The following is a 24,819-nucleotide window of genomic DNA, read 5'->3' as shown; positions in this document are numbered from 1 at the left end:
GATATAATAGGAGAACGTTCTGTAATTCTAGGACACAGGCGATGCTCCGCTTTCTTTAGGGGCTGCATTAATACACGGTTTTCATCATGCCAAACTTGCCCTTTATTTTCTTAGATACCTTCTGTCAACCAATGGGTGGTGCCAGGTGGGAAAGAATTAAATGTCTCCCCCCTACTCATTTGCAGAAAGATTTGAAAATGATACAAAGTTATTAAAGTAGAATAAGTGCATCTTATTTAGCTACAGGAGCATGGCACCATACGGTTTTCCTAATTCCCATGGTCAGTAACGCTTTAATAATCTTTGCATAGATAACCAGACAAGTCAGGAAACCTTGTTATACGTGTTATCAAGTAAATTGCTTTTCTAATTAGTTTTTTGCTCCAAAATCTCAGCTAGGGCTCAATTCACACTACATCTAAATTTACTCTTCTATAGCGGAATAGAATCACAGAACCTACGCACGGAAAGTGAGCAGAAAGTGTCCATCGCAAAATGGGGTCCGTTAAAAAAAATCCACCATTATAAACCGTGGACACTTGCTCATAGATCGAGGCACCGTGACTGTGGTAATCTTCTCATATTTGTTATCAATGGTCTCCTTCCTTCCAAAATCAACTTTTAAAATGATGAAATGAGCTTCTAAGAATCAACTTTTAAAAGTATGCTAATGAGCTTGAAGGGATATGGGGGCTTTTCCAGCATGGTGTAGCTTCACAAGCTGTTACACTGTCTCTACTCCCTTGGCACTTCTCCCTCCCTCTGCCCAATGTAATCTCACCGCAGAAGTGGAAGTTTCAGCACACAGTGGGAAAGGGAAGTTCTCTAGCACAATGTAACAGCCTGTGAAGCTAGAGCACCGAGGGGCTCTGGAAACATCCTCAGGAGCGGTTCAGACTTATTGAAAAAAATTTAAATGATGTTAGGAAGAAGTGCCTGGATCTATGAGTAAGAATTTGGTTTATCACAATGGATTTTGATGGCAGATACCCTGATCGGACTACAGAGTTTGCATTTCCAAAAGTAAGGACCAGTTCACACTTGCGTCTAGGATTATTACACTCTCCGTTTAAGAAGAACATACAGGAAACTAAAAATCTCTCTTCACCTTCCGTTTCCTAGATTTCGGTGGATCTTGTATTACTCCATTACTAACCATTATTAACAGCGGGAAGGAAGTCAAGTGTGAATTTAGCTTAAAGTAAATCTACCATTTGTTTTTATTTATTGTGACTCAAACATCCCTTGACAATGCTGTAGAAATACCGATGCAGAAACATACCTTGTTTAATCCCTGATCCGAGTGGTTTTGCTGAAAAAATTATTATAAAATTATGATAATGAGGCTCTGATGCGCCTGGGGCCGCTCAGGTCCTCTCCTCTTACCCTAATGACGGTATGCACTGCTCCTGCCTGTGTTGTTTCAACAAGATATGTTACTGCATCAGAGTAGCTACAGCGTTTTCAAGGTATGTGTGGTTCATTCTGCATGAAAACGAATGATAGATTGTCTATAACAAATATTCACCTATTACATAAGTGGATGACTCAAAACTGTAAATGAACAATGTGGCCTGGAAATCTGCGTTATCTCCTTTATATCGCCACAAGTGACATGTGTCACACTCCATTATTGCTGATGGGTAATTACAGAAGACCCAATAATTATACTAATACAAGCAGTGTATGTTACAGGTGCTGAACTGAAGGCAATACAATAGCGAGGCACAATGGAGGAGAAGACATGAATAAATCATGAGGAATATGACATCCAATACAAGTCACAAACAAGTGAGGCACAGGGAACTTTTCAGAAGATGTCAAGAATTCAATGGAGCTGCTCGACTCTCTAATTTACAGTTCCTCTATGTAATAGCGCAGGGGGCGGCCTCCATCGCACTGGATTAGCATATATACACATTGTGTCGCTGAGCCTAGTCATGTGGCCAGCTCATTGCTCATCTGTCACCGGAGGAAACATCTCCAGGAGCAAAGTGCTTTACTGTGGTGCATGTCCACACTACACGACTGATGGGAAAGAAAGTCCAAGGAAATGCATGCGGCTCTGTGCCATGGTTTTACCCCAATAAACACCCAGCCCCCTCAGGTGGGGGATGAAATGGCCTTTCTAGAATTCCCTCTTTTATGAGAAATTTCAGCCATTCACCCATAAAATATCTCCTGTCATGTGAAAATGAACAGAGAAGAGTCATATTTTTGCCTTACATGAGTCAAATTTAAAGACTGCAGGGGGAATGCACTTCATACACCCGCATGTTCAATTCTTAAGTACCTAGGAATAGCTGGGGTTATATATCAGACTGTATGAGGCTTGTGCTTCTACAGAACTGGAGATACAGACAGTAAACAATACAATTTCTTTCATTTTTCAACTGCAGAGTGCAATTCCAACTATGTCTCTAACTGTCTGTATCTCTGGTTCTGTAGAGCCACAAGTCTGATGTAATTTGAAAGAAAAGATTCTTATAATTAGTATGACACCAGAAGTATGATTCTAGGAAATACAGGACCAAAGATATGAGAATATGAAGTGACACTCCCCCTACAGTTCCTAAACTTGACTCATCTCAAGCAAATATGACTCTTCGCTGCTCATTTTCACATGACTTAGGAGATTTTTTTTGTTTAGGTAAAAGTGAAACATTTCACAAAAGGGGAAATTGTAGAAAGGGCATTTCATACCGTACCCGAGGGGGCTGATAATTCAATGGAGTAAAATCTGGCGACAGCTTCTCTTTTACTGCAACATGTGAATGTTCTCTTTCATGCAGTATTTATGACGCTATAGCTGCAGTATCTAGATATGATGGTTTTGTGTTCTTCATGAAGATCTACCATGCAAAATCCATCATGATAATCCAGGGAAACTTACCCATAGATCCAGGCACCATGACTGTGATAATATCTTATATTTGTTATCCATGGTCTCCTTCCTTTTAAATGCCAACTTTTAAAATTATACTTATGAGCCAGAAGGGCTCTGAGGACATAACCAGAGGCCCCATATGCTGCAGCTTCAAGGGCTGTTACACTGTGCAGGAGCACTTCCCTCCTCCCACGGTGCTACGGTGAGATTACATCGGGCAGAAGGAGGGGCAAGTGTTTGCAAGAGCAGGGGGAGGGGAGAAACTAACAGCCTGTGAAGCTGCAGCACCGAGGTGCTCTGGTAACACCCCCCTGAGCCCTTTTGAGTATAATTTTAAAAGTTGATTTCAGAAGGAAAGAGGCCATGGGTAACAGATATAAGAAGATAAACACAGTCACAGTGCCAGGATCTAGGAGTATGAATCCCTAGTTTATCATGATGAATTCTGATGATAGATGGTGCAGTCTGCTATTCAGGATTCTTAGATCAGAGCATTATCCATTCTGCACCCTAATCACTAAGTAACAAGGAGCCATAGAGCCGCCTTCTTCTATGTCGCAGTAAGAGGAGGGGGTCCCAGAGGTTGAGCCCCCACATATCAGACATTACAAGTTAATCAGGCAATGACTAGTTCCTGTAAAATAACTTTATACTGACAGCTGTGACTTCAGAGAACAGTCGTGAGTTTTCAAAGAAAGGTTTATTTCGTTTTCATGTAAAGGGCGCGGAGGGGGGGGGGGGATGATGATGAAGATGAACTTTATATATTATGTGCCTCTATTTTTGTAGAAGAAATCATTGTAATCTACAGTACAGTAACCAGTGCAGCAAACACTAGACTGCTACTGCCCCCTCCTGCCTATACACGGAACTGCTTCCCCATAGTATCTACACTGAACGCAAAGGATTTCTGCCCAAAAACAGAAACTTACGAGCTGGGAACTCCACTGATTCCCGGAATTTATGGCATATTTTAACCCCTGTTTGGCTGGTTGTGGACTTCTATAGAACCTTTCCCTTCTGTGGACCCACACCATAAATATCTATTAAAAAAACCACAGAAGACCATGCTGTACATTATTATCGTACTAGACAATATTCATTGTGTATTGTCACTTCCTAATGAGCTCAGGAGATCAGCTCATTCTCACTGTTTCTGGCATTGGAAGAACAGCTCCCTTCTCGTTTTAGTGTCCAAGTAGTGTAACTGCAGCTCAGCCACAATCAGCTGATGGACGGGGACCCAGGTTATGCTCAATCACTGGCCACATCACAAAATGTAAATTCTCCTGCCATTAACAATGGACAGAAAGACAGATGGTATGACAGGACACGGGATTATTGCTGTGTATACATATAACGCTGTGCTCTCCTCTTATTTTACACTGTGAATGATACTGTACAGATGTATAATCTGCTCATGTCAGCAGCTAGCGCTAGACAACAGATGAGTAATGCCGGAATAAAATCCACCGCCATAAGGAACACATTAGTGGGGGAGGGGGGTCATTAACAGAGAGGGTTGACGCGTGGTCGCTCACTACTGATATTAATTCTGGAATCTGAAATCTATTTGGTACAGTAAGACCCTGTTTCTATACTCAGTGCCCAAATACATCTCTGGGTGCCTCAGACTTGCAATCCATTTCTGATGGGTGGCTAGGTGGGTGTAGTTAGTGTCTTTGATTGTGTGGCATCTGTTGTTTCGACAGTTAGCACACATCCTTATGTATTTCAATGGGCTCATACACAATTTGCTAAATTTTGGTAACAGAAACAGTGGATTTTCTCAAGATATGTTACAGTGTGCCACTGGCACATCGTAACAGATCTTCTGAAGTGACAAGCACTGGAATCCTGTTTACCTATAAAGAAAAGGTCATTAATGTATTTGAGGGATATCTAGCAGGGGGATCAGTGATTGTAAAGCAAGGAAACTTACATACAGATGTGTGCCTGCCCACTTTGTCAGGATCTGTTCTTCTTTTAGCTTCTTATGTCTTTATTTTTTTTTTAAAGATTTAAAAATTAAAAGCTATGGATGAATTAACATCAATGGAGCCCGGAGCCCCTTCAGTTCATTTGCATGATTTTGAAGTCAAAGTAAAAACAAGGGCATAAGAAGCTAAAAAGAAATCTGGATCCTGGCAGAGGGAGCACACACCAGTATGTCAGTGTGCTTGGTTTACAATCCTTCATCCTTGTGGTAGTATTACGTCCAGGCTACATAGCAATGTTGACTTGTAGCAACTCCTGTAATGCAATTGCTGTGTCACCCTATGAAAGTGGATTTTTGGGGCAACTACAGTAGAAGAATCCAGAGGGTGGAGTAGGTACAACTTGTCAGCTCTGCTGATACCATGATCCAAAATAATGTAAGACATAAAAATGCCCTATCCAATTAATATTATATAACCCAAAGAATGCCATTCATCTCCTCAATCCCCCTATAATACACCAAAAAAAGTAGCTGTACATATACCTAGACCCAGAATACTTAAATAACCAAGTGAATGCCTACAAACATGAGTGAGCCTAAACATTCAAACCACTACAATAAAACTTCCCAATAGAACAGATTCACATGTCATCCTTAACTCGGCTGCAAGAGCTCAAAATTCACATGACAGGGATCAGCTTAGAGTCAGGACAGTCATCAGGCATCAAGAACACCCCTCCAAAGCATCCATAAAAAGTAAGGAATTGTGGATATGAGGACGGCCGGCACATCACACTTACCTTCATGAGGCTGGAAGGCTCCTCCGCCGGCCTGAGGATTAGATCAATCATCTGGTCACTCCTTCAGTAATCTGGAAGATCTCATTAGTCACTTAGGGGCAGGGATGATGAAGAATTAACCTATTAAAAAGATCTCCCCATCATCAGGTCTTGCTTAATTGTCTTTTCTGTCTAATCTGGGAAAGTAGGCCATGGAAGTTATTGTCCTCAGATGAGGAAAATGTTACAAATGGTGAATGGTAGTGACGAAGGAGGGGTGGTCTACACACTGAGGAGAGCCATATGCCAACCCAGCTCATGTCCATTAGTAATATAATACACCAACCCCCTGGAGGCCCATGGAGACAATGAGAACGTCAGCCCAAAATATATAATATTATAGCAGAAAATGCCCTGTAAACACCTAAAAGCCTGTTCACATCATGCGGTGGTCTCCAAGTATGAGATGTATGTATCAAGTAATATAAAATACATGATTAAAAAAAAGGAAAAAGATAAACCAAATCGATCATCAATATCAATAACCTCGTGAATCCTTACTACTTTCATGGAGCAGTAGCACAAGGATTATGTGACATGTTTCCAGAGATGTGACCTTAGGGGCCCTTCAGAGGTCACACATATTACTCAATGAAATCTGCTGACACGATGAAATGTACTGAAGGTAGAAGCCCACTTTACACATGAGCACAAGTTTACTTTTCTCTTTTAAAGTTCGCAACTTCCCATAGATCTCTATTAAAGTGGTATTCCGGGAATATCAATGTCTGGTACAAAATCCTCATAATGCTATAAATAAATGAATATAACAAAACTCAATGCCATTAGTCACAAAATGGAGCTTGAATAGTTTGATTTTATGATTTAGAAAATGTATGGCCTCTCTAAAGTAGGTGAAATTATAACCAAGATGGCCGTCACTGGAATGATGTAACAGACTGTCCTGCTCTGTTACCATAGTAATGATGTGTAACTGCCATCACTGCACATTATCTCACCAATACAGCGGCCATACTGAATGCACTGCAACCAACCGAATACAGCCAAACATAGTGGTCACATGACCTGCCCAGGCAGGTGCAGGACATGTGATGTGGACATGTGACCAGTGGCCATCGGGCGTCTCAGAGGAAGCCATGGAAGTTTAGTGTGGACTTATACATGGACTACGGCATATCGAGCCCAGGATTGGTGATGTACTCATGCCTTTTATGTCTTTGAATGAATTTAGATATAAAATAAGAATTGAATCCACGTATGGTCTGAGTAATGTGTGGGGGTCCTGGAGAGAAGCCACCATGAGGAGCAATATGTTATCTATATGTCATGATAAATAAGTGGGGTTTGGGTTGAAGTTGGGTCACTTGGGCCACCATCTCTTTCACCAGTAAAATCTTCTTTGGTTCCAGGAGCGCCAGTCTTTTCCTACTACTACTGCACTTCCTCTAGTTAAAGCGAGTTAAAGGAAGCCACTGGACTGTAGCACTCACTGCTTAAAGGGGTCAAAAATGGATGGATAATGAAATGTTCCACACTCTCCTATTTTTGTGTAGTTGTACAAAGCTGGTGTGTTATGTAAATGGGGACAAGGAACTAGAGATCATCTGAAAGGGAGAATTATTTTTTTACTGGTTAAAAAATTCATATCCGCCCCCTTTAAACATAGAATACAGGCACAAGACCAGCGCATAAAGCACCTAAAAAATCTCCAGCCACTGCGATTCTGTATGTATAAGAAGACAAACTACTTCTCACAACCACAGATCACACAGGTGTCTACATGGAGCGGCACATGAGCCGGTACACAAATCTATGTGAATAGTTAATTACTGCCATTCTCTTCCATTTGTTTCCCGCTACAGTCCGTTCTAATTAAAGGCAATTATGAAAAAGTCAACAGGGCCGCCGCTTCATGGCGCAAAGCGAGGAGCTCATGAAAGGATCATTAAATGCAGGGCTTATGATATTAAGCGCGGACATGGTGTGCTGGGAGCTTCTGCCAAATATCATCAGCCTGGTATTATCACTGAATGACTGCGAGATATAGGCTACAGGCTACGGATGGAGAGTCAATCCGGAAATTCTGATTTATCACCTGGAAAGCCAATTCCCTCTGACCTTCTAAGTCTTGTCTCCGGCCTTTGTGTCTCGTACCCCATTACTGCTCATAGATTTATAAACTGTAAACCACTAAGATTTGCGGCAGCGCTGCATAGAAATTGTCATCATTTACATAAGTTGAGGCCACTAATTGGCTGAGCAGAAATTAACAGCCATGTCGGGAGACTACAGGACAACTGCTGGGTAATGGGGGAAGTATCGGGTCTGTTCAGCCATTTTAAAAATGGAAACACCCCTTTAAAGGAAATCTACCATTAAATCAAGCATGATAAACTGTGACTGTGGTAATCCTCTAATATTTGTTATTCATGCCGTCCTTCCACCTAAAATCATTTAAAATTATGTTAATGGGACAGAAGGGCTCTGTGGGGCGGTAACAAAGCCCCACCTACCTTTACAGGCTGTCTCCCCATCCATCATGCTACCTCAGCACTCACACAGTGAGCGAGGGAAGTGCTCCTGCACAGTGTAAGAGCCTGTGAATCTACAGCATGAAGGGGCTCTGATAACGACCCAGAGCCCATCTGAATCATTAGGCCATAAATAACAAATATAAGACGATTACCACAGTCACAGTTCCTGGATTTATAAGTAAGTGTCCTTGGTTTATCATGATGGATTTGGGTGGTAGATTTCCTTTAAATATGACATCAAAGCCAACGTCATATTATCTTACAGTGTTCCTTACACTGTAGGAAGAGACTGAAGTAACCAGATGCTACGCATATAGATGCAATGGCTTTACCGATGACACCACACCCCGAAGAATTAAAAAAAACCTTATTCAGATGCGAGGGAATATGTGAAATATTTACCGCATATACTCGAGTATAAGCCGACTCGAGTATAAGCCGAGGCCCCTAATTTTACCACAAAAAACTGGGAAAACCTATCGACTCGAGTATAAGCCGAGGGTGGGAAATGCATTGGTCACAGCCTCCCCAGTATATAGCCAGCCCCTGCCCCAGGGTATATAGCCTGCCAGCCCCTGCCCCAGGGTATATAGCCTGCCAGCCCCTGCCCCAGTGTATATAGCCTGCCAGCCCCTGCCCCAGTGTATATAGCCTGACAGGCCCTGTCCCAGTGTATATAGCCTGACAGGCCCTGTCCCAGTGTATATAGCCCCCCCCCCCCCCCCGTCATGCAGCACAACAATACTATTGCAGCGGCTGCGGCACAGAAGATATACGGGGGCCGCCGGAAAGGTGAGTTTTGATTTATTTATTTTTTTGACTCGAGTATAAGCCGAGTTTGGGTTTTTCAGCACATTTTTTTTGCTGAAAAACTAGGCTTATACTCGAGTATATAAGGTAGTGTGGATTTGCAGTCATCAGTAAAGGAAAACAAATAAATGACAAACTTCAAAACGTTCTCCTTGAAACATGATGTTTGTGGCACATGAAAGATATCAATCTCATCTTTCAGATCCCATTAGGCTTATGGCTTTGTGATTTACGGACCCAGAGATACAGACAGTTATATACATGTTAGAAATGTAAGCTGCAAACAAAGATCCGGTCCCAGCTTACTGCCTGTACGTCTGGTTCTGTAGCTCACAGGTCCATAAGCCTGATGTTTGATATGACACTAATAGCTTTTTATGTTCTATAGAACAGTAGATGGGAGCTCCTGAGCAGACACTATCACTGCAACCACTAAACTTGACTCATCTCATGTGAAAATGGGATGAGAAGAAACATATTTGCCCGACTTGGGGGAAGATTTTTTATAGGTATACGGGTGAGATTTCACATAAAAGAGGGAATTTTAGAAAGGACATTTAGTGGGGCAGAAGTTTAGTGGGGTAAACCCTGGTGACAGGTTCCTTTAAGCTCTCCCAGAAATGAGTGGCAGTAGCTTGCGCCAGGCTGAGCCTGGATGTGTATGGAGGTGACTTAGAGGTGGCCTGGAGCACATGGCAGTGGCTCGGGGAGGAGGTATACATGAGGCACCATAGGATCCTCCCAAGGAGAATGAGAGCTTTCCTAGTGGGAGTAATATGCGCTCTCTAAGCCATCGCCTCTCAGTCTGAAACAGCCAGATAAGACAAAAGTTTCCTAAAGACTTATAATTACTGCGCTCCCAACAACTTTGTTTCTGCTTACTGGTGCAGTATTACGACTCCCACATGGCATCCAGACACCCAATTAATCCGGATCCAAGTCATGCATTATTGATGGCGCTCGTCTCACAAAGGCTGTCAATGCCGCACACGACTAGATAAACTATGCCAGCGCGCACAAAGACAATTTCGGCAGAACGCTCTGAAACAGACGCGTTCAGGATGATTTCTCTGATGAATACTGTGGGTTCTAGCAGAAATTAATGCAGAAAAATCCTTTGCTGTGATATTTGTAATTGCTACTATTAAAAATCCTATAACATAGTGAAATATTATATATTACAATAATGTAGTTTATTACTTAAGTGCAGCTCTACCACAGCCCATTGTTGACCCTGAAACAGCACTCTGACCACGGTGCTTTCTCCAGGCCACCACTAGATGTCACTATCATAGAAGGGGAGAAAAGATTTGCTGCTTATTACAGAACTAGTGGTCTGAATTTTATTGTAAATTTGCTTTAAAGGGCACCTACCACCACAAATCTACCTATAAAGGTAGATTGGGTGGTAGATGGATCAATGGGACGTGAGGATAGCCCTTTTAAGGGCTAATCCTCACGTCCCCACACTTTTTTGATAACTTTTATTACACATATATTCAAATTTACTTATGCGGCTACCGGGGCGTGGAGTAGCCCCATCTGAGGTTACAGGAGGCGGCTACTCCACGCCCCGGTAGCCACTTTACCCCTCCTACTCACCCATCTTCGGCGCACAGCTCCGCGTAGCTGCGCGCCCTCGTCCGGTGATCCTGCCGTCTGCGCATGCGCAGAAGAGCAGGCCCGCGCCTGTTTCGGAGCAGTGACCACGCAGGCGCGGGCCTGCTCTTCTGCGCATGCGCAGACGGCAGGATCGCCGGACGAGGGCGCGCAGCTACGCGGAGCTGCGCGCCGAAGATGGGTGAGTAGGAGGGGTAAAGTGGCTACTGGGGCGTGGAGTAGCCGCCTCGTGTAACCTCAGATGCGGCTACTCCACGCCCCAGTAGCTGCATAAGTAAATTTGAATATATGTGTAATAAAACTTATCAAAAAAGTGTGGGGACGTGAGGATTAGCCCTTAAAAGGGCTATCCTCACGTCCCATTGATCCATCTACCACCCAATCTACCTTTATAGGTAGATTTGTGGTGGTAGGTGCCCTTTAAACATCTGTGTTAATAGAGCGTCATCATGTTACAAGCCGAAACAATGATAAACCCCTAACCGCACAGCAAATTAAGGGCTTTGCTTTCTGTGTGTCAAGGTCTGACCTTACTGGAAACCACAATGCCTCCGGTGATACAATGAACCAGATCAATGTGGGCTGCTTCATACAGTAACATAGCTGTAAGCAAATACAATTACTAGTGCTGGCAGGAGGATTCCATTGTACAGCCATGCACAAACATCTCAATGATACCACGAAATGCAGTATAAAATGGATAACCTTGTACATACACACGATACAATAATGCCATGCACAAGGCTCTGTTCACACTAAATTTAGCATCGCCTGCTGGCAGCATATCCCTGATGGATACCATAGTATACACATATATTCTACAGGCTTCATAATTATACAGCGATAAGAGCAAGATGGAAATTACATCTTCCATAGAAAGCAGCTCAGAGAATTATACATATGGTTCAAACATATAGATTTTATCCACCGGAGAGGAAAGAAAACATTATGGGAATGATTTATCCTTGTTGTGTTCTTCTGCCTTATAAAACCAAATAAAGAAGCCATCAGGGGAATGAAATAATAATAATAAAAAGGCACATACTTTAGGACTCATTTACACCTCCGTGGTCAGCACACGGATCATGGGTGATGCAGTGTCCGGTCTCATGGGCAGACCACAGTACAGAGGACGGGACTCACAGTTATTTTTGATGCACGGAGTCCCTACTTCCCAGCAGAACAGCAGCACCATATTGTGATAGGATTACAGGTATCTGTACAGTATATATAGCTATGATGTGCGGTGTCCAGTCCTCTGCACTGTGTCCATGAAACATGTTCATCTGAAACTGCCCTTATTCTCACCTTTTATAAACCTCAACGATTCATGGTCGGCAAAGGTCACGGTTTACTTCCCTACAGTGATGGCACCCACCCACCAGCAACCATCACTGGCCTAGGGCAGCGATGGCGAACTTTTTAGAGACTGAGTGCCCAAACTACAACAAAGACTCACTTATACTCGCAAAGTGCCAACACAGAAATTTAATTTGTGGTTTATACTCCCTTCTCTGTCACAGTTTTCATTGATACCAGCACCTGAGGACACCAATAAAGCAGAAAATAGTCCCAGTTCCAGCTGTCACTTCAAAATACCTCTGTGCACAGCAAATCCTGGGCTGTCTGGGACTGCAGGAAGATACCTGCAGTCATCTCTGGTGATGGCCTCAGTGCCCACAGAAAGGGCTCCGAGTGCCACCTCTGGCACCAGTGCCATAGGTTAGCCATCACTGGCCTAGGGGGTTGATGAACTGTTGAGGCCAGTGATCGTTTGCAGTGGTCATGTGATCACGAGCTGCATTTCATTACTGTAAGACAAGATAGCAATACCTGACTGGGTCACCAGAGGAGAGGCACTGCATTCCTTACTTCTAAAAGTTTTATTTTTAATATCCTGAGGAATACTACAACAACAAATGCCGTTGTTTACAGACTATAAGATGCACTCAAGAATTGGTCATCCAAAATTAGGAAGAATATGTTTCACATCAATTAAAAATGTAGCTCTGCCACATTCATTCACACACAGCTCTGCTACATCTATACGCTCACACACAGCTCTGCTACATATAAGCACGCATACATACAGCTCTACTACATATATACGCTCACACACTGCTCTGCTACATATTTACACCCACACAAAGCTCTGCTACATATTTACACCCACACACAGCTCTGCTAAATATATACATGCTCACACACAGCTCTGCTACATCTATACGCGCAAACACACAGCTCTGCTACACGTATATGTGCACACGCACAGAGCTCTGTATCAGGGAGAGGTGAGTAGAATTTTGTCAGCGTACTTATTCTACACGCCCTTTAAACCAAATTCTGTTATCAGTTTATTGACCAACTGAAATTAACAGACATCAGATTTTAAAGGGAATTTTTAAAGGAAATCTACCATCAAAATTAAACTCCATTGTGATAAACAAGGCACTGTGACTGTGGTAATCTTCTTAAATTTGTTCTCCATTGCCTTCTTCTTTCTAAAATCAACTTTAAAATTTATGCTAATGAGCCAAATTGCTATGGCAGTGTTAGAAACTTGTACCAGAGACTGTTACACTGTGCAGAAGAACTTGCCCCCTCCCGGAGGAATGGCTGTAAGTGCTGAGGGAGAGAAGGGGGAGACAGTATAACAGACTGTGAAGCTACAACATGATTTTAGAAGGAAGAAGGCCATGGATAACAAATATAAAAAGAATACCAGTCACAGTGATCAAAGTAGTTTTGGCCGTGCAAAGCTGTAGACAGTGTCAGGTATTGGCCCTGTATAGACGTGTAACCATGTGTATGGTTAGTATAAAGATGGGAAAAACTGAGAGATCACATCTGCCATAGGAAAGGTTGGTTAGATAGACCTGCTTCACATGCCATAGAAATTGGAATCCATTTCTCACCGGCCGATGCAGTCACCACAGACAAAGGATTTCCAACAATTCAACTGTAAACAGAAGACCAAGGGGCCAAACATTGAAGGAGAACATGACAGAACCTACCAGGCTGTTCATTTCTGAGGAATCATAGCTTCCACATGGAACAATGTTTCCTATAGGTTCCATCCCCTCTTCATCCCACATGTAAGTTCCATCAGAGCTGTCGGATGGAGAAAGTTCCAGGGATGACGGATCTCGATAATCCATGTCTGGAGAAATCCTGTGCTCTCCATGTGGGCTGCTGATTGTTTCCTCTTCATTTTGGACTGTATAGGTTAGAGGAGAAATACATAAAGGACACATGAATATGTACACATTTCTATCCTCTTACTACATATTTGCACTTGAGGCTTAGTTTAGAGATCACTAAGAAATGCAGAAGATGCCTTTAATAAGTCAGTGGTAATTGTCTCTGAGACCTCTGATGGATACACCTTTAAGAAGACAGTTGACCACCTGTACAGCAGGGAATAGGGGACAGGTCACCCTAAAAAGACGCTCCAGGAGCTGCTTACTAGAGTAAACCCAGTATTAGCTGATAAAGCTTCTGATAAAGCTAGCAAACACTGCATGAGCTTACAGCGGCCCGGCATATTCATGAGGGGGTGGTACGAGGAGATGGGGACTGCCGCATGAAGCCTGGCAGTCACCACCGGCCTATGGCGTGGGAGGGGCGTTCCGGGGAAGAAGCAGAGGAGAGGGGAGTGCCTCGGACCCCCCTCATGAATAGCTCACAGCGGTCTGGAGTTCTGAGGGTATGGCAGTGCAGTGTGCGCTAGCTTTATCAGAAGTTTAACCCTGCTAATAATGGGGTAGCGCTAGGGGCTGCTTACTTTAGTGACAGGTGCTCTTTAAGGTAGATCTGATGGAAGGTTTCTACTAATGTGCTAAGTCCTAAACTATCTTTTACTAATTCTATAACACTTTCTAACCTGAACCACACATTATATCATTTTTATAGCCTACAAGGCTATACGGGCGTGGATTAGCCTCTCGGGGTCTGTGGGAGTAAGGCCACGCCCTAGTAGTCCCTCCCTAGGGTTCCTTGGCAGACTCCTTCTCACCAGCAACTTCTTCAAACTCTGTGCATATCGTGGCAGCCGCACTGAAGGGGTTACTGTGCATGCACAGAATTTTAAAAAGCCGGGGGTGATACAGTGCATGGCAAGGGCATGCAGGGAGGAGGGACAGCAGGGGCTCCTGTGGTGTGGAGAAGCCTTTGTCCCCACAGCCCCGGAGAGGCTTCTCCACGCCCCAGTAGCCTCTGCCAAAAAAAAGCAAATTAATAATAGAAATTGTAGATCAAGTTAGAAAGTGTTCTAGAATTAGCATATGATAGTTAAGGGCTCAGCATGTTAGTAGAGACTTACTATCAGATTAGGAAGATTCCGGATGGTAGGTTTCCTTTACCCGCTCACACATACAACTAAACATATGACCTATTAGGAGAAGTGCTACTTCTCTAATACTTCGGAGAATTCAGATGATCAGCGCACCATGGAGGTGACCATGAGGTCCTGCAACCAGGTTTCTCACCCTCATCCTTGAACCTCCCTGGTGTACTCACGGCAAAGGTAGGTAGAAAACATTACAAAGTAATTTGCCTAGTTTATATGTGACCGGAGAGCTGACAGATTCACAAGGTTAATAACATGTTCTGTCCATGTCATATTTAGGATGTTATCATACATAGTCGCACTGGTTCTAATGTGGTTGGAGACTAAAACTTAAGGTTGTCCGACCTGTGCAACCAGAAGCACATTTCCTGACACAGGGCCAACAGTCTCTTGAGATCTGTGTAGTTACTGAGATTGGCTCTTCTTGATATGTATTGTTGGCAGCTTGGAAACCGCTGGACGTATGAGTGCAAATATAATAGGTGCAATATAAAAAGAAATATTACAGAGCGAAAGAAGTTATTGATGAACTCAAACATATCACAAAGCAAAGTGTTCAGGAGCTTGAAGGAGCCTAGCTCCTAGTAAACTACTAGGACTATTAGATATGATATATCCTTTCCACCATGCCTTCTTTCACAGGGCCAGATTAAGGTTGACGGGGGCCCCCTCAAAGCAAAATCTGGTGGAGGCCCCCCACTAAATGTAGCACGTCCTCCTGCTAACTATCCACTAGTCATGTGACCCCGGGAGTGTGATGTCACTGAAGGGGCGAGACCTCTTGCTCCCTGTCCACTAATCATGTGACCCTGTGAGCGTTATGTCACTGAAGGGGCGGAACCTACTGCTCCCTTTCCACGAGACATGTGACTCTGGGAGTGTGATGTCACTGAAGGCACGAGATCTCCTGCTTCCACTCGTCATGTGACCCTGGGAGTGTGATGTCACTGAAGGGGCGAGACCTCTTGCTCCCTGTCCACTAATCATGTGACCCTGTGAGCGTTATGTCACTGAAGGGGCGGAACCTACTGCTCCCTGTCCACGAGACATGTGACTCTGGGAGTGTGATGTCACTGAAGGCGCAAGATCTCCTGCTTCCACTAGTCATGTGACCCTGGGAGTGTGATGTCACTGAAGGGGCGAGACCTTCTCCTTCCACTAGTCATGTGACTCTGGGAGTGCTATGTCACTGAAGGGGCGAGACCTCCTCCTTCCACTAGTCATGTGACTCTGGGAGTGTGATGTCACTGAAGGCGCGAGATCTCCTGCTTCCACTAGTCATATGACCCTGGGAGTGCTATGTCACTGAAGGCACAAGATCTCCTGCTTCCACTAGTCATGTGACCCTGGGAGTGTGATGTCACTGAAGGGGTGAGACCTCCTCCTTCCACAAGTCATGTGACCTTGGGAGTGTGATGTCACTGAAGGGGCGAGATCTCCTGCTTCCACTAGTCATGTGACCCTGGGAGTGTGATGTCACTGAAGGGGCGGAACCTCCTGCTCCCTGTCCACAAAACATGTGACTCTGGAAGTGTGATGTCAATGAAAGGCGGAACCTCCTGCTGCCTGTCCACGAGACATCTGACTCTGGGAGTGTGTTGTCACTGAAGGGGCGAGATCTCCTGCTTCCACTAGTCATGTGACCCTGGGAATGTGATGTCACTGAATGGGCGAGATTTCCTGCTTCCACTAGTCATGTGACCCTGGGAGTGTGATGTCACTGAAGGGGCAAGACCTCCTCCTTCCACAAGTCATGTGACTCTGGGAGTGTGATGTCACTGAAGGGGCGAGACCTCCTCCTTCCACAAGTCATGTGACTCTGGGAGAGTGATGTCACTGAAGGGGCGCGTCCGCCTGCTTCCACTAGTCATGTGACTCTGGGAGTGTGATGTCACTGAAGGGGTGGGACCTCCTGCTTCCACTAATCATGTGACCCTTGGAGTGTGCCGCAGTGCTCCCAGAGGTCCTGGAATAGGTCCTGCCCTATCTCCTGCAGTGAGGCATGGTGTGTGCACTGCACCAGGAACATGCCACATAGAAGGCTATGTGGGAGAGTTTTTAGAAGTGTCTGAGGTAAAACTGTTCTAGTTGTTTAGGATTGTTTATAAAATGAAAGCTGAGCTCTGATTGGTTTCCGTGAGCAACTAGAACAGTTCTGCTCTCATGCAATTCTGATAAATCTCCCCTGATACGTTTGTACGGCTAGTTTTCAAAAAATGCTCGTGTGCATGAGACCAAAATAAGAAAATACTGTGAAATTTACCTGAAATATTCACATCTATCCATTCATCGGAATGACTCATGTCCACCGGTTTCTTGTTCTCTAATTCAGCCAACAACTCTTCTGATGGTTTTTCCGTCACTTTGTCCTCAGATTCGATGATAGTCTTGTTCCCATCTTCCAAGTCTATGAAGTCATCACTAAAGTCTTCACTAAGGTCATTCTTGTCGGAAGACGACAAGGAAGAAATGGAGAACTCATCGACATCCTCGCTGTAATAACTATCTTTGCAGTTTTCTTTATCCAGGTTCTCAGATGAAGAGCAATTATCCACATCCAATTCTTCTGCCAGGTCCTCACTTGGTGTACGTGTTGCCTGGCAGCTGTTATTTGGGACAATTTTGTCTATTTCTGTGGTAGCAGGCGCACCTTTATTGTCGTTGCAGATGTTCTCCCTGGTCAGATGAAATCTATTTGTTTTTTGCAGCGATGGACGGTTCATTCTGTAGCCCAGAGGGACGGTGACAGTAGGAACATTTGACAAGCCTGATTTTTTTACCCCAAGAGAAGACCCTAAGGGATATGTCCTGGTGAAACTAGACTTCATCTGTGGGTTATTCCCATTGGTCAGTCCATATTGCTTAACAGTCCTTGTGGCAGCATTCGGTCTGAAAGTGGTTTGCATGGGTATATGTTGTGACTGGTAAGGCCTGGATGGATCCACTTCTCGGTTAAAGGAATAAGACCGGGTTAAAGGTGCACCTGAAAGCAAAGAGTTCTGAACAGAGTGGGAAAAGCTCTGGGATCTTCTAACATTGGAGAAAGGTTTATTGTCCATGGCCGATGCTTTACTTGGAAAGTTCCTACTAGTAGCAGAGTTCGCTCTTGGTCTATGTAAACCTGTCGGGGGCTTGTTTGTGTAAAATCCATTAACCTGAGTTTTACAGCCATTGAGCCCGGAGTAGGGAGTCCTTCCAAACTGTGTCCCTTTCGAAAACTTATTAGAATGTGACAGCACGTTTTCATTCAGGTCCTCTTTTTGTGACAACAACATGTTGCTTTGCTTCATGGCTTTTGGTGGCTCCTTTTCTGCCGCTATGTGGTACTGAGGAAACCTTTTTTCTGTGACAGCATTAGGAGGCTCTCGAGATAGTTGTCCATTTTGTTGACAATTCAGTTTCCTCCAGTTCAGTGAAAATCCTGATGTCCTGTCATGGTCACTATGCTTCTCTCCTACAAGGTTAGATTTACTCAACAAAGCAGAATGTGTGCCAATGGGAGCCTGCTGGAGAAAACTTCCTGAAGACTTGGGCCCACCAAATTTAGGTAATTTGGAACCTAAAGGGGCTCGAAGCTGCAATTTTTCTTCCATCAGAGGACAGGTGCCTTCAGAATTTGATTAGATCTAAAGGAAAATACAAGAAATAAGGTTAAAACACCATGACGCATCAGAAATGAACATTTTTTTCACTTCAATGGTAGTTATTTACCGTACTATGTACAATATGTAGACATTATAGGAAGAAGTGAGAGCACCATCTTTGCTTGTGGTTTAAAAGTTTGTAAGGGGATCCAGACTATTGACACAATTTCTATTGTTACAACTAAATGATTGATTATGGTCATTCATCAATACCTGATTGAGGCAGACATCCAACACAAGATCACAATGAGCCGCTCTAGACTACTGTCTACAGGTTTCTGTATATGAATAAATGCTGTAACTACAGCTAAGGCAAGTTGGCAGCCCCCATAACCTAGGACAGAACATAGGGGGAGATTCATTATGCCTTTCCCGCCAGATTTATGGTGAAGAAAGCACAATAATAATAATAATAAGAAAAAATCATTCCCTGTCCCCATGGGGCTCAAAATCTAATCAACCTGCCAGTATGTTTTGTAGCATGGGAGGAAATCGGAGGACCCGGAGGAAACCCACGCAAACATGGAAAAAACATACAAGCTCTTTGCAGATGTTGACCCTGGGACTTGAACCCAGATCCCCAGCGCTGCAAGGCTGTAATGCTAACCACTAAGCCACATAAGAATCTCCCTCTCCCTCTCACTGATACACAAGCCACTATGGGTGTGTTGGGGGAGGGAGCAGGGCGGGTAGAGGGCTGGCCAGAGCATGAACACCCGGCCAGTCACATTTACTATAATCTCTGCTGGAAAACTGGAGGAGTAGCATTAAAAACAATTATTTCTCCCCATAAAGTTAAAAAAAAATATTAGAAAATAAAAATATTAGAAAAACAAAATAACAAAATAATATCAAGGCTACCTTCCCTTTCACGGTTGTAGAAAACTCTACATGAAAATTTAGAATTCTAATAACAATTAAATTCTTATAACTTTGTATGGTGCTAGATTTCAACTATAAACCCAGAAATTTAGGAATAAATTGTCAATTACCATTTGGTGTGTGACCTAGACGCTGTGATATTGTCCAATAAGTTCTGGCAGTAGCAGAAAGGGATAGGTACAGATCCCCCAAACCCTGTTGGCAATTTACTCTTGGAAAAATATAGAGGAAACACACAACATAGAAAAAAAAAAAGGAAAAGATGACATGTGACAGGCCCCCCCAAGTGTGTTTACATCAATAACTATAGGACCTATCCTGTGTAATCCAACACCCTTGGAAGCGTTTCACACATGTTCACATCAGGGAAAAGAGGGGCATGTAATCCACCCCAGCAGGATGTCAGCTCCTATGTCTCTGCTACAGTGACCTTGAGGACAGTAATCAATATCACATCCGAGGGGAAAGTCACACTCAATGAGTGACAGATGAGTAGTCACACAATACAGAGGGACTGGAGAACATGTACATGAACATGCAGCCTAAATATCAGCCAGAGACATTTCTAAACCATCAGGTAAGTGTACACGGTAGACTTCAGTCCACATTGTCAAATGCTAAATAGAAGAAAAATAGCACAATGGAAATGTGCTCGCTGGTGGTTGATTAGCTCACGTGCTAGTCACAGGTCATCTTGAATTTGAAAATCAGTCTACTTGATGCATTTCTTGCTCTCCTCAACACCCTCCCAATCCCTCTTCTGCCTGCTCAATGGAGGAAGTGGAAAGGGGGGAGGGAGCTGGAAGAGTGTGGAGGAGAGAAGACTTGGGGTGCAGTCACACGTGGCGTTTGACGCATTCGTTTCAAAGATTGTGTTAACAAGTAGATGCGTTATCGCTATGTTAACACAAGTGTCAACATTGTGTTATCAATAGCATTTTGTAAACACAAATGTTGTTTAATTGGGCAAATCTCTCTTCAGCTGTTGCAATCTGTTTTGAAAAGCATGTGTTAAACTCCACGTGTGACCGCACCCTAAGACACAGGCTGTAGCTGCTCCTCCCCAGAGACTCACCACACTCCTGCCAGGGAACCAGGTAATGTGAAATAAAGTTTTATAAAGTACTGAAATTACTCATAATGCTGTCAAAGACATTTTTAAAATCTGCACAGCATAGGCTAATTCTTGGTGATAGGTTGGCTTAATGGCTATTTTGTAGCACAAAGCAGGATGAAATAGTGCAGGCTACTGACAGTGTATGCAATTTATACTGATGAGACGGAGGCCTATGCTGGACAGTACATGTCCATGGACACATTGGGGCAGATTTGTCAAGTGTCTGAAAGTCAGAATATTTCCAGGTGCCAATGGCAACCAATCACATCTCAGCTTTCACTTTACCAGTGCTCATGAATATTTTAAAGGGGAGCTGTGATTGGTTGCCATGGGCAACTGGAAATATTCTGACTTTCAGACATTTGATTAATCTGCACCATTACGTTTGTATATCGGAAGATTCCCTGGTGTACACGTGCATCACTGCTATTTGACACCCTTAATTTTTTTTTTTTTTTTTTTGTCAATGTAAGTAATTTTTTTTTTGCAGGAACAACTGATGTTTAAGTTCAGGTGACGGTCACCTCATTAACAACACAGACATGATTACAATAGACACATCTATGGAAAACACCTTCATTGCCTCCACTACTGAAGATACAGCTCATCACAGCGTCTATACTCCTCCTCCTCCCTGCAGAGGTGCCCAGAAAACTTTCCATAGGCCTCAATGAGTCATATCCAGACTAACGCGCTCCAGGGTGTGGAAGCTGCTGTAAAGCATATTCCTAAATATTGTTATCACAGCCCAGCAAAAAAGGTTTTCCAGGATCCTTTTAATTAGAAAAGTTGATTTTAGAAGGCAGGATACAATGGATAACAAATCCAAGAAGATTACCACAGTCACGGTGCCTGGATCCAGGAGTAAGTGTCCCTGGTTTATACATGATCGGTTCTGATGGTACATTTCCTTTAGCACCGGCCCATGTTTATATACGTGATGTAACCACATAGCTTCTGAATAAAAACAATTTTTTAAATTTGTCAACAGGAGGGATTCCTCAATCTCCAGACGTAGGGTGGCAGGTTACCTTGCTACCTAACCATTGTTGCTACTTTTTCTTTAACTTCATTGCTCTCTTGACACCACTCAGCCAGGTCGGTTACTGTTCTATACATTTATATGTTGGGGAGGGGTTTGTTAGATCGCTACTCTTGTACATGAGGAATAATTGCATAATGATGTATGATGTTATCTCTGATGTACCTCCGCTAATACTCCTTGTTTTGTGATGCTGTACTGTTTGGGAGGGTGGGTTGTAATGGTAGGTGCCATGCTGGCCCAACATAATAGGGTGATTGCTACTCTTTCACCCCCTCAGGTTCATATAAAAAAGTCCCATGCCTTACAATATCCAATATATCACTCATTAATACCCATAACACCTATAGATCTGACATAAAGGGGAAGCTAGTTCATAGTCAGAGCAGCCTTCTGATCTGGGAACTCAATTCTTTTGACAGGTGACGTCCCAACAGGTAGAACCTACACACATCAGTCCTGTATGGAATTTTCCTTTTAATCCGAACACATGCAATCTAGTGATTGGCTACTCTAGTCTTCAAAAAGTGACACTGAGGCCTGCTATATGAAACAAAATGTACTCTAATCCAGTTCATAATGATTAACTACAATGGAAACTTTTACTTGTAGCCTAATATACCTTTAATACAATGTATTGGAACTTTTTAATATCAGGTTTGTCCCTATAATACATTTCAGTCTTAATGGCACTATTTAAGGAACCATAATTAATGTGCTACACCTCCAGGATCATAATTACACATCAGAGTACACAACTTAAATCCATGTTCACCATTTGGTGAACCATTTGGGGAAGGCATACCTGTACAATATAGAAAAGTTAAAGGAACCCCCCACCCTCCCCCAAGGAATTTACTTAACATAGATCCATTACCAGCTTCCACATGCCAGTGTCACCCAGAAGCTGTGGTTGCGGAAGCATTGTTTGGGCCGCTCCGTCTGTAAAATCCTTCTTTAGTTACATGCTTGTGATGTTGAAAGGCTACTGGGGGAGTCCTTTAGCCTCTGCGAGCTCCAGGGGCATATACTAGGCCAATGGTGGCGAACCTATGGCACGGGTGCCTGAGGTGGCACTCAGAGCCCTTTCTGTGGGCACCCAGGCCTTCACCCCAACACAGAGTTTGCCAGATAGTACTCAAGGCTTCCTCCTGTGGTCCAAGACAGCCGAGAAAGTGCTATGCTCAGCAACATTTTAAAGCAAGAGCCTTGGCTCCCAGGACTACAGGAGTAGCCAGAAGGTGTGGATAGAGATGGATTGTCATTGGAGCTCCTGCTCTGGATCCTCTGATTCTTCCTCTTCAGGCGACCCTGGAGGGAAGCTTCAATCCAAATTTCTCCATCTTTCTATTGTATTGGTGAACTCAGGACCCCAATACGATTAAAACCTGCGATTGAGCAGGGATCAATAAGTTACTGCTTAAATTTTCATGTTGGCACTTTGCGACAAGTGGGTTTTTGTTGTAGCTTGGGCACTCTGTCTCCAAAAGGTTCGCCATCACTGTATTAGGCTATCATACTCCCCTGCAGCTCTGCCATGACAGGCCCGCCATGACAGTGTGCCCCTGGGTTCTGCCACCTTGAGGGATACTTTGTGCACACACGCAGTAGCTCCCATCATCGGACTGAAGGGACGCACTGCCCATGCACTGGTCAAGGCATGTAGCTACCTCCGACATCATGGACGCACAAGGGGGCATCTCTGCGGATCGGGAGGAGTGTAATATAGTTATCTCCTGGAGGCCAGGTGATGCCCCAGTAACCTTTATACCTTAATAGCATACAATTCTTTAGTAAGGTGTTTGCCCACATAAGAAGTTAGGCCCTATCCCCGGGTGCAAAGATCGGCAATTTCTGTCAGCTCCATAGAGACTAATGGAGCAGAATGGTCATGCACGGTCGTCTGCTCCATTATTCTGACGGAGCGACCCCTCATTTCCTTGATCTGTGTGTGTGTGTGGGGGGGCTAACTTTTCTTTGTGGGAAAACCTCAACCCCCTTTAAATTTTATGGAATTATGAGAAACTACAGGTAATATTATATAAACAGAAGTGGTTCCTGTTTGGAGTTTCCCACTCACATGAAATGATCTGGAACTTATAGTCAGTTCATTCTACACAAAGAGCCACATTTACAGAGGATTCTACGGCTCAAACGATTATCCCAGCACAATGAGCTCTCAGCACCAGGCAGCATGAAGTCTGTTCAAACAAAAGCTCTGATTATTTCTGCATTATTTATATATCAAGTCCGGCATAATATCCCCTCAGTAACCACTTCAGTGACTACTCCACAACCAGCAGGCCAACATAGATGCTTCAGGTGAGACCTTCCATCATGAATCTATGGAACAAAAGCACAAGAATAAATTGCTTTTCTATGTGCATTGATACTGAAGAGCTATCCTTGGGATCATTATCAGATCAATGTGTATGCGTGCGTGCATGCATGCGTGTGTGTGTGTGTGTGTGTGTGTGTGCATGCATGTGTGTGTGCGCGTGTACATGCATGCGTGTGTTTGTGTGTGTGGCGGGGGGAGTTGTCGGACATTCAGCGCCCCGCACTGATCACTTGTTAATTGGCTCTGGCAAAGAGACAACAGGAGCTCTGCTATCCCCTATATCAGTGGTGGCGGACCTATGGTACATCGCTCCAGACAGGACTCCAAGAATCTTCCTGCAGTTGCAAGTAACTTAAAAGATTCGGCTTTCACTCATATATAAAAGTGATACTTACTTCGCTACTCTGGACATTAGGAAGAGGGAGAGATGAATAGACAGGGCCAAATTATCTCTGAAGGACTTCCTGCTGGCCCCACAATTCTCTGTGTACAGAGGGACACTGGAAGGATGCTAAAATGATGCAAATTTTCCATCTTTTTTTTGTACTGTGTTGCTGTCCTCAGGAGGCCAATATCATTGAAAGTTGCTGAAGAACAGGGAGCAATAAGTTACTGCTTTAATTTTTGGTTGGCACCTCACGATAAATAAGTGGGGTTTTGGGTTGCAGTTTGGTCACTAAAAGGTTCGCCATCATGCCCTATATAGTGAAAACCTGAGAACCCTGGTCAAGTTTATTAGTGAATTATTGTGTCCATTTTTCATCAAGCATTTGGTCCAGACAAATGCATAGCCGAGGCAGTCCATTGTCGGGAGCTGAAAACGGGTCAGCGGGCAAGTACAATCGCAGCACAATA

At 43.7% G+C, this 24,819-nt stretch overlaps 1 protein-coding gene across 4 annotated transcripts in view; it reads right to left on the bottom strand.

The window, feature by feature from the left end:
- CCSER2 (coiled-coil serine rich protein 2) overlaps window positions 1-24,819 on the bottom strand; it is a 101,901-nt gene that overhangs the window by 57,337 nt on the left and 19,745 nt on the right. For all 4 annotated transcript variants that reach the window (XM_072129479.1, XM_072129480.1, XM_072129477.1 and 1 more), the window contains exons 2-3: window positions 17,202-18,564; window positions 13,605-13,807 (exon numbers count right to left, since the gene is read on the bottom strand). In XM_072129479.1, coding sequence (XP_071985580.1) covers window positions 13,605-13,807; window positions 17,202-18,531 — 1,533 coding nt within the window. In that variant the 5' untranslated portion in view covers window positions 18,532-18,564. The remainder of the gene's footprint in view (window positions 1-13,604; window positions 13,808-17,201; window positions 18,565-24,819) is intronic.

The sequence above is a fragment of the Engystomops pustulosus genome, chromosome 11 (assembly GCF_040894005.1).
Source record: "Engystomops pustulosus chromosome 11, aEngPut4.maternal, whole genome shotgun sequence".
Lineage (NCBI taxonomy): Eukaryota > Metazoa > Chordata > Amphibia > Anura > Leptodactylidae > Engystomops > Engystomops pustulosus.
This window is presented reverse-complemented; position numbering and strand designations above follow the sequence as displayed.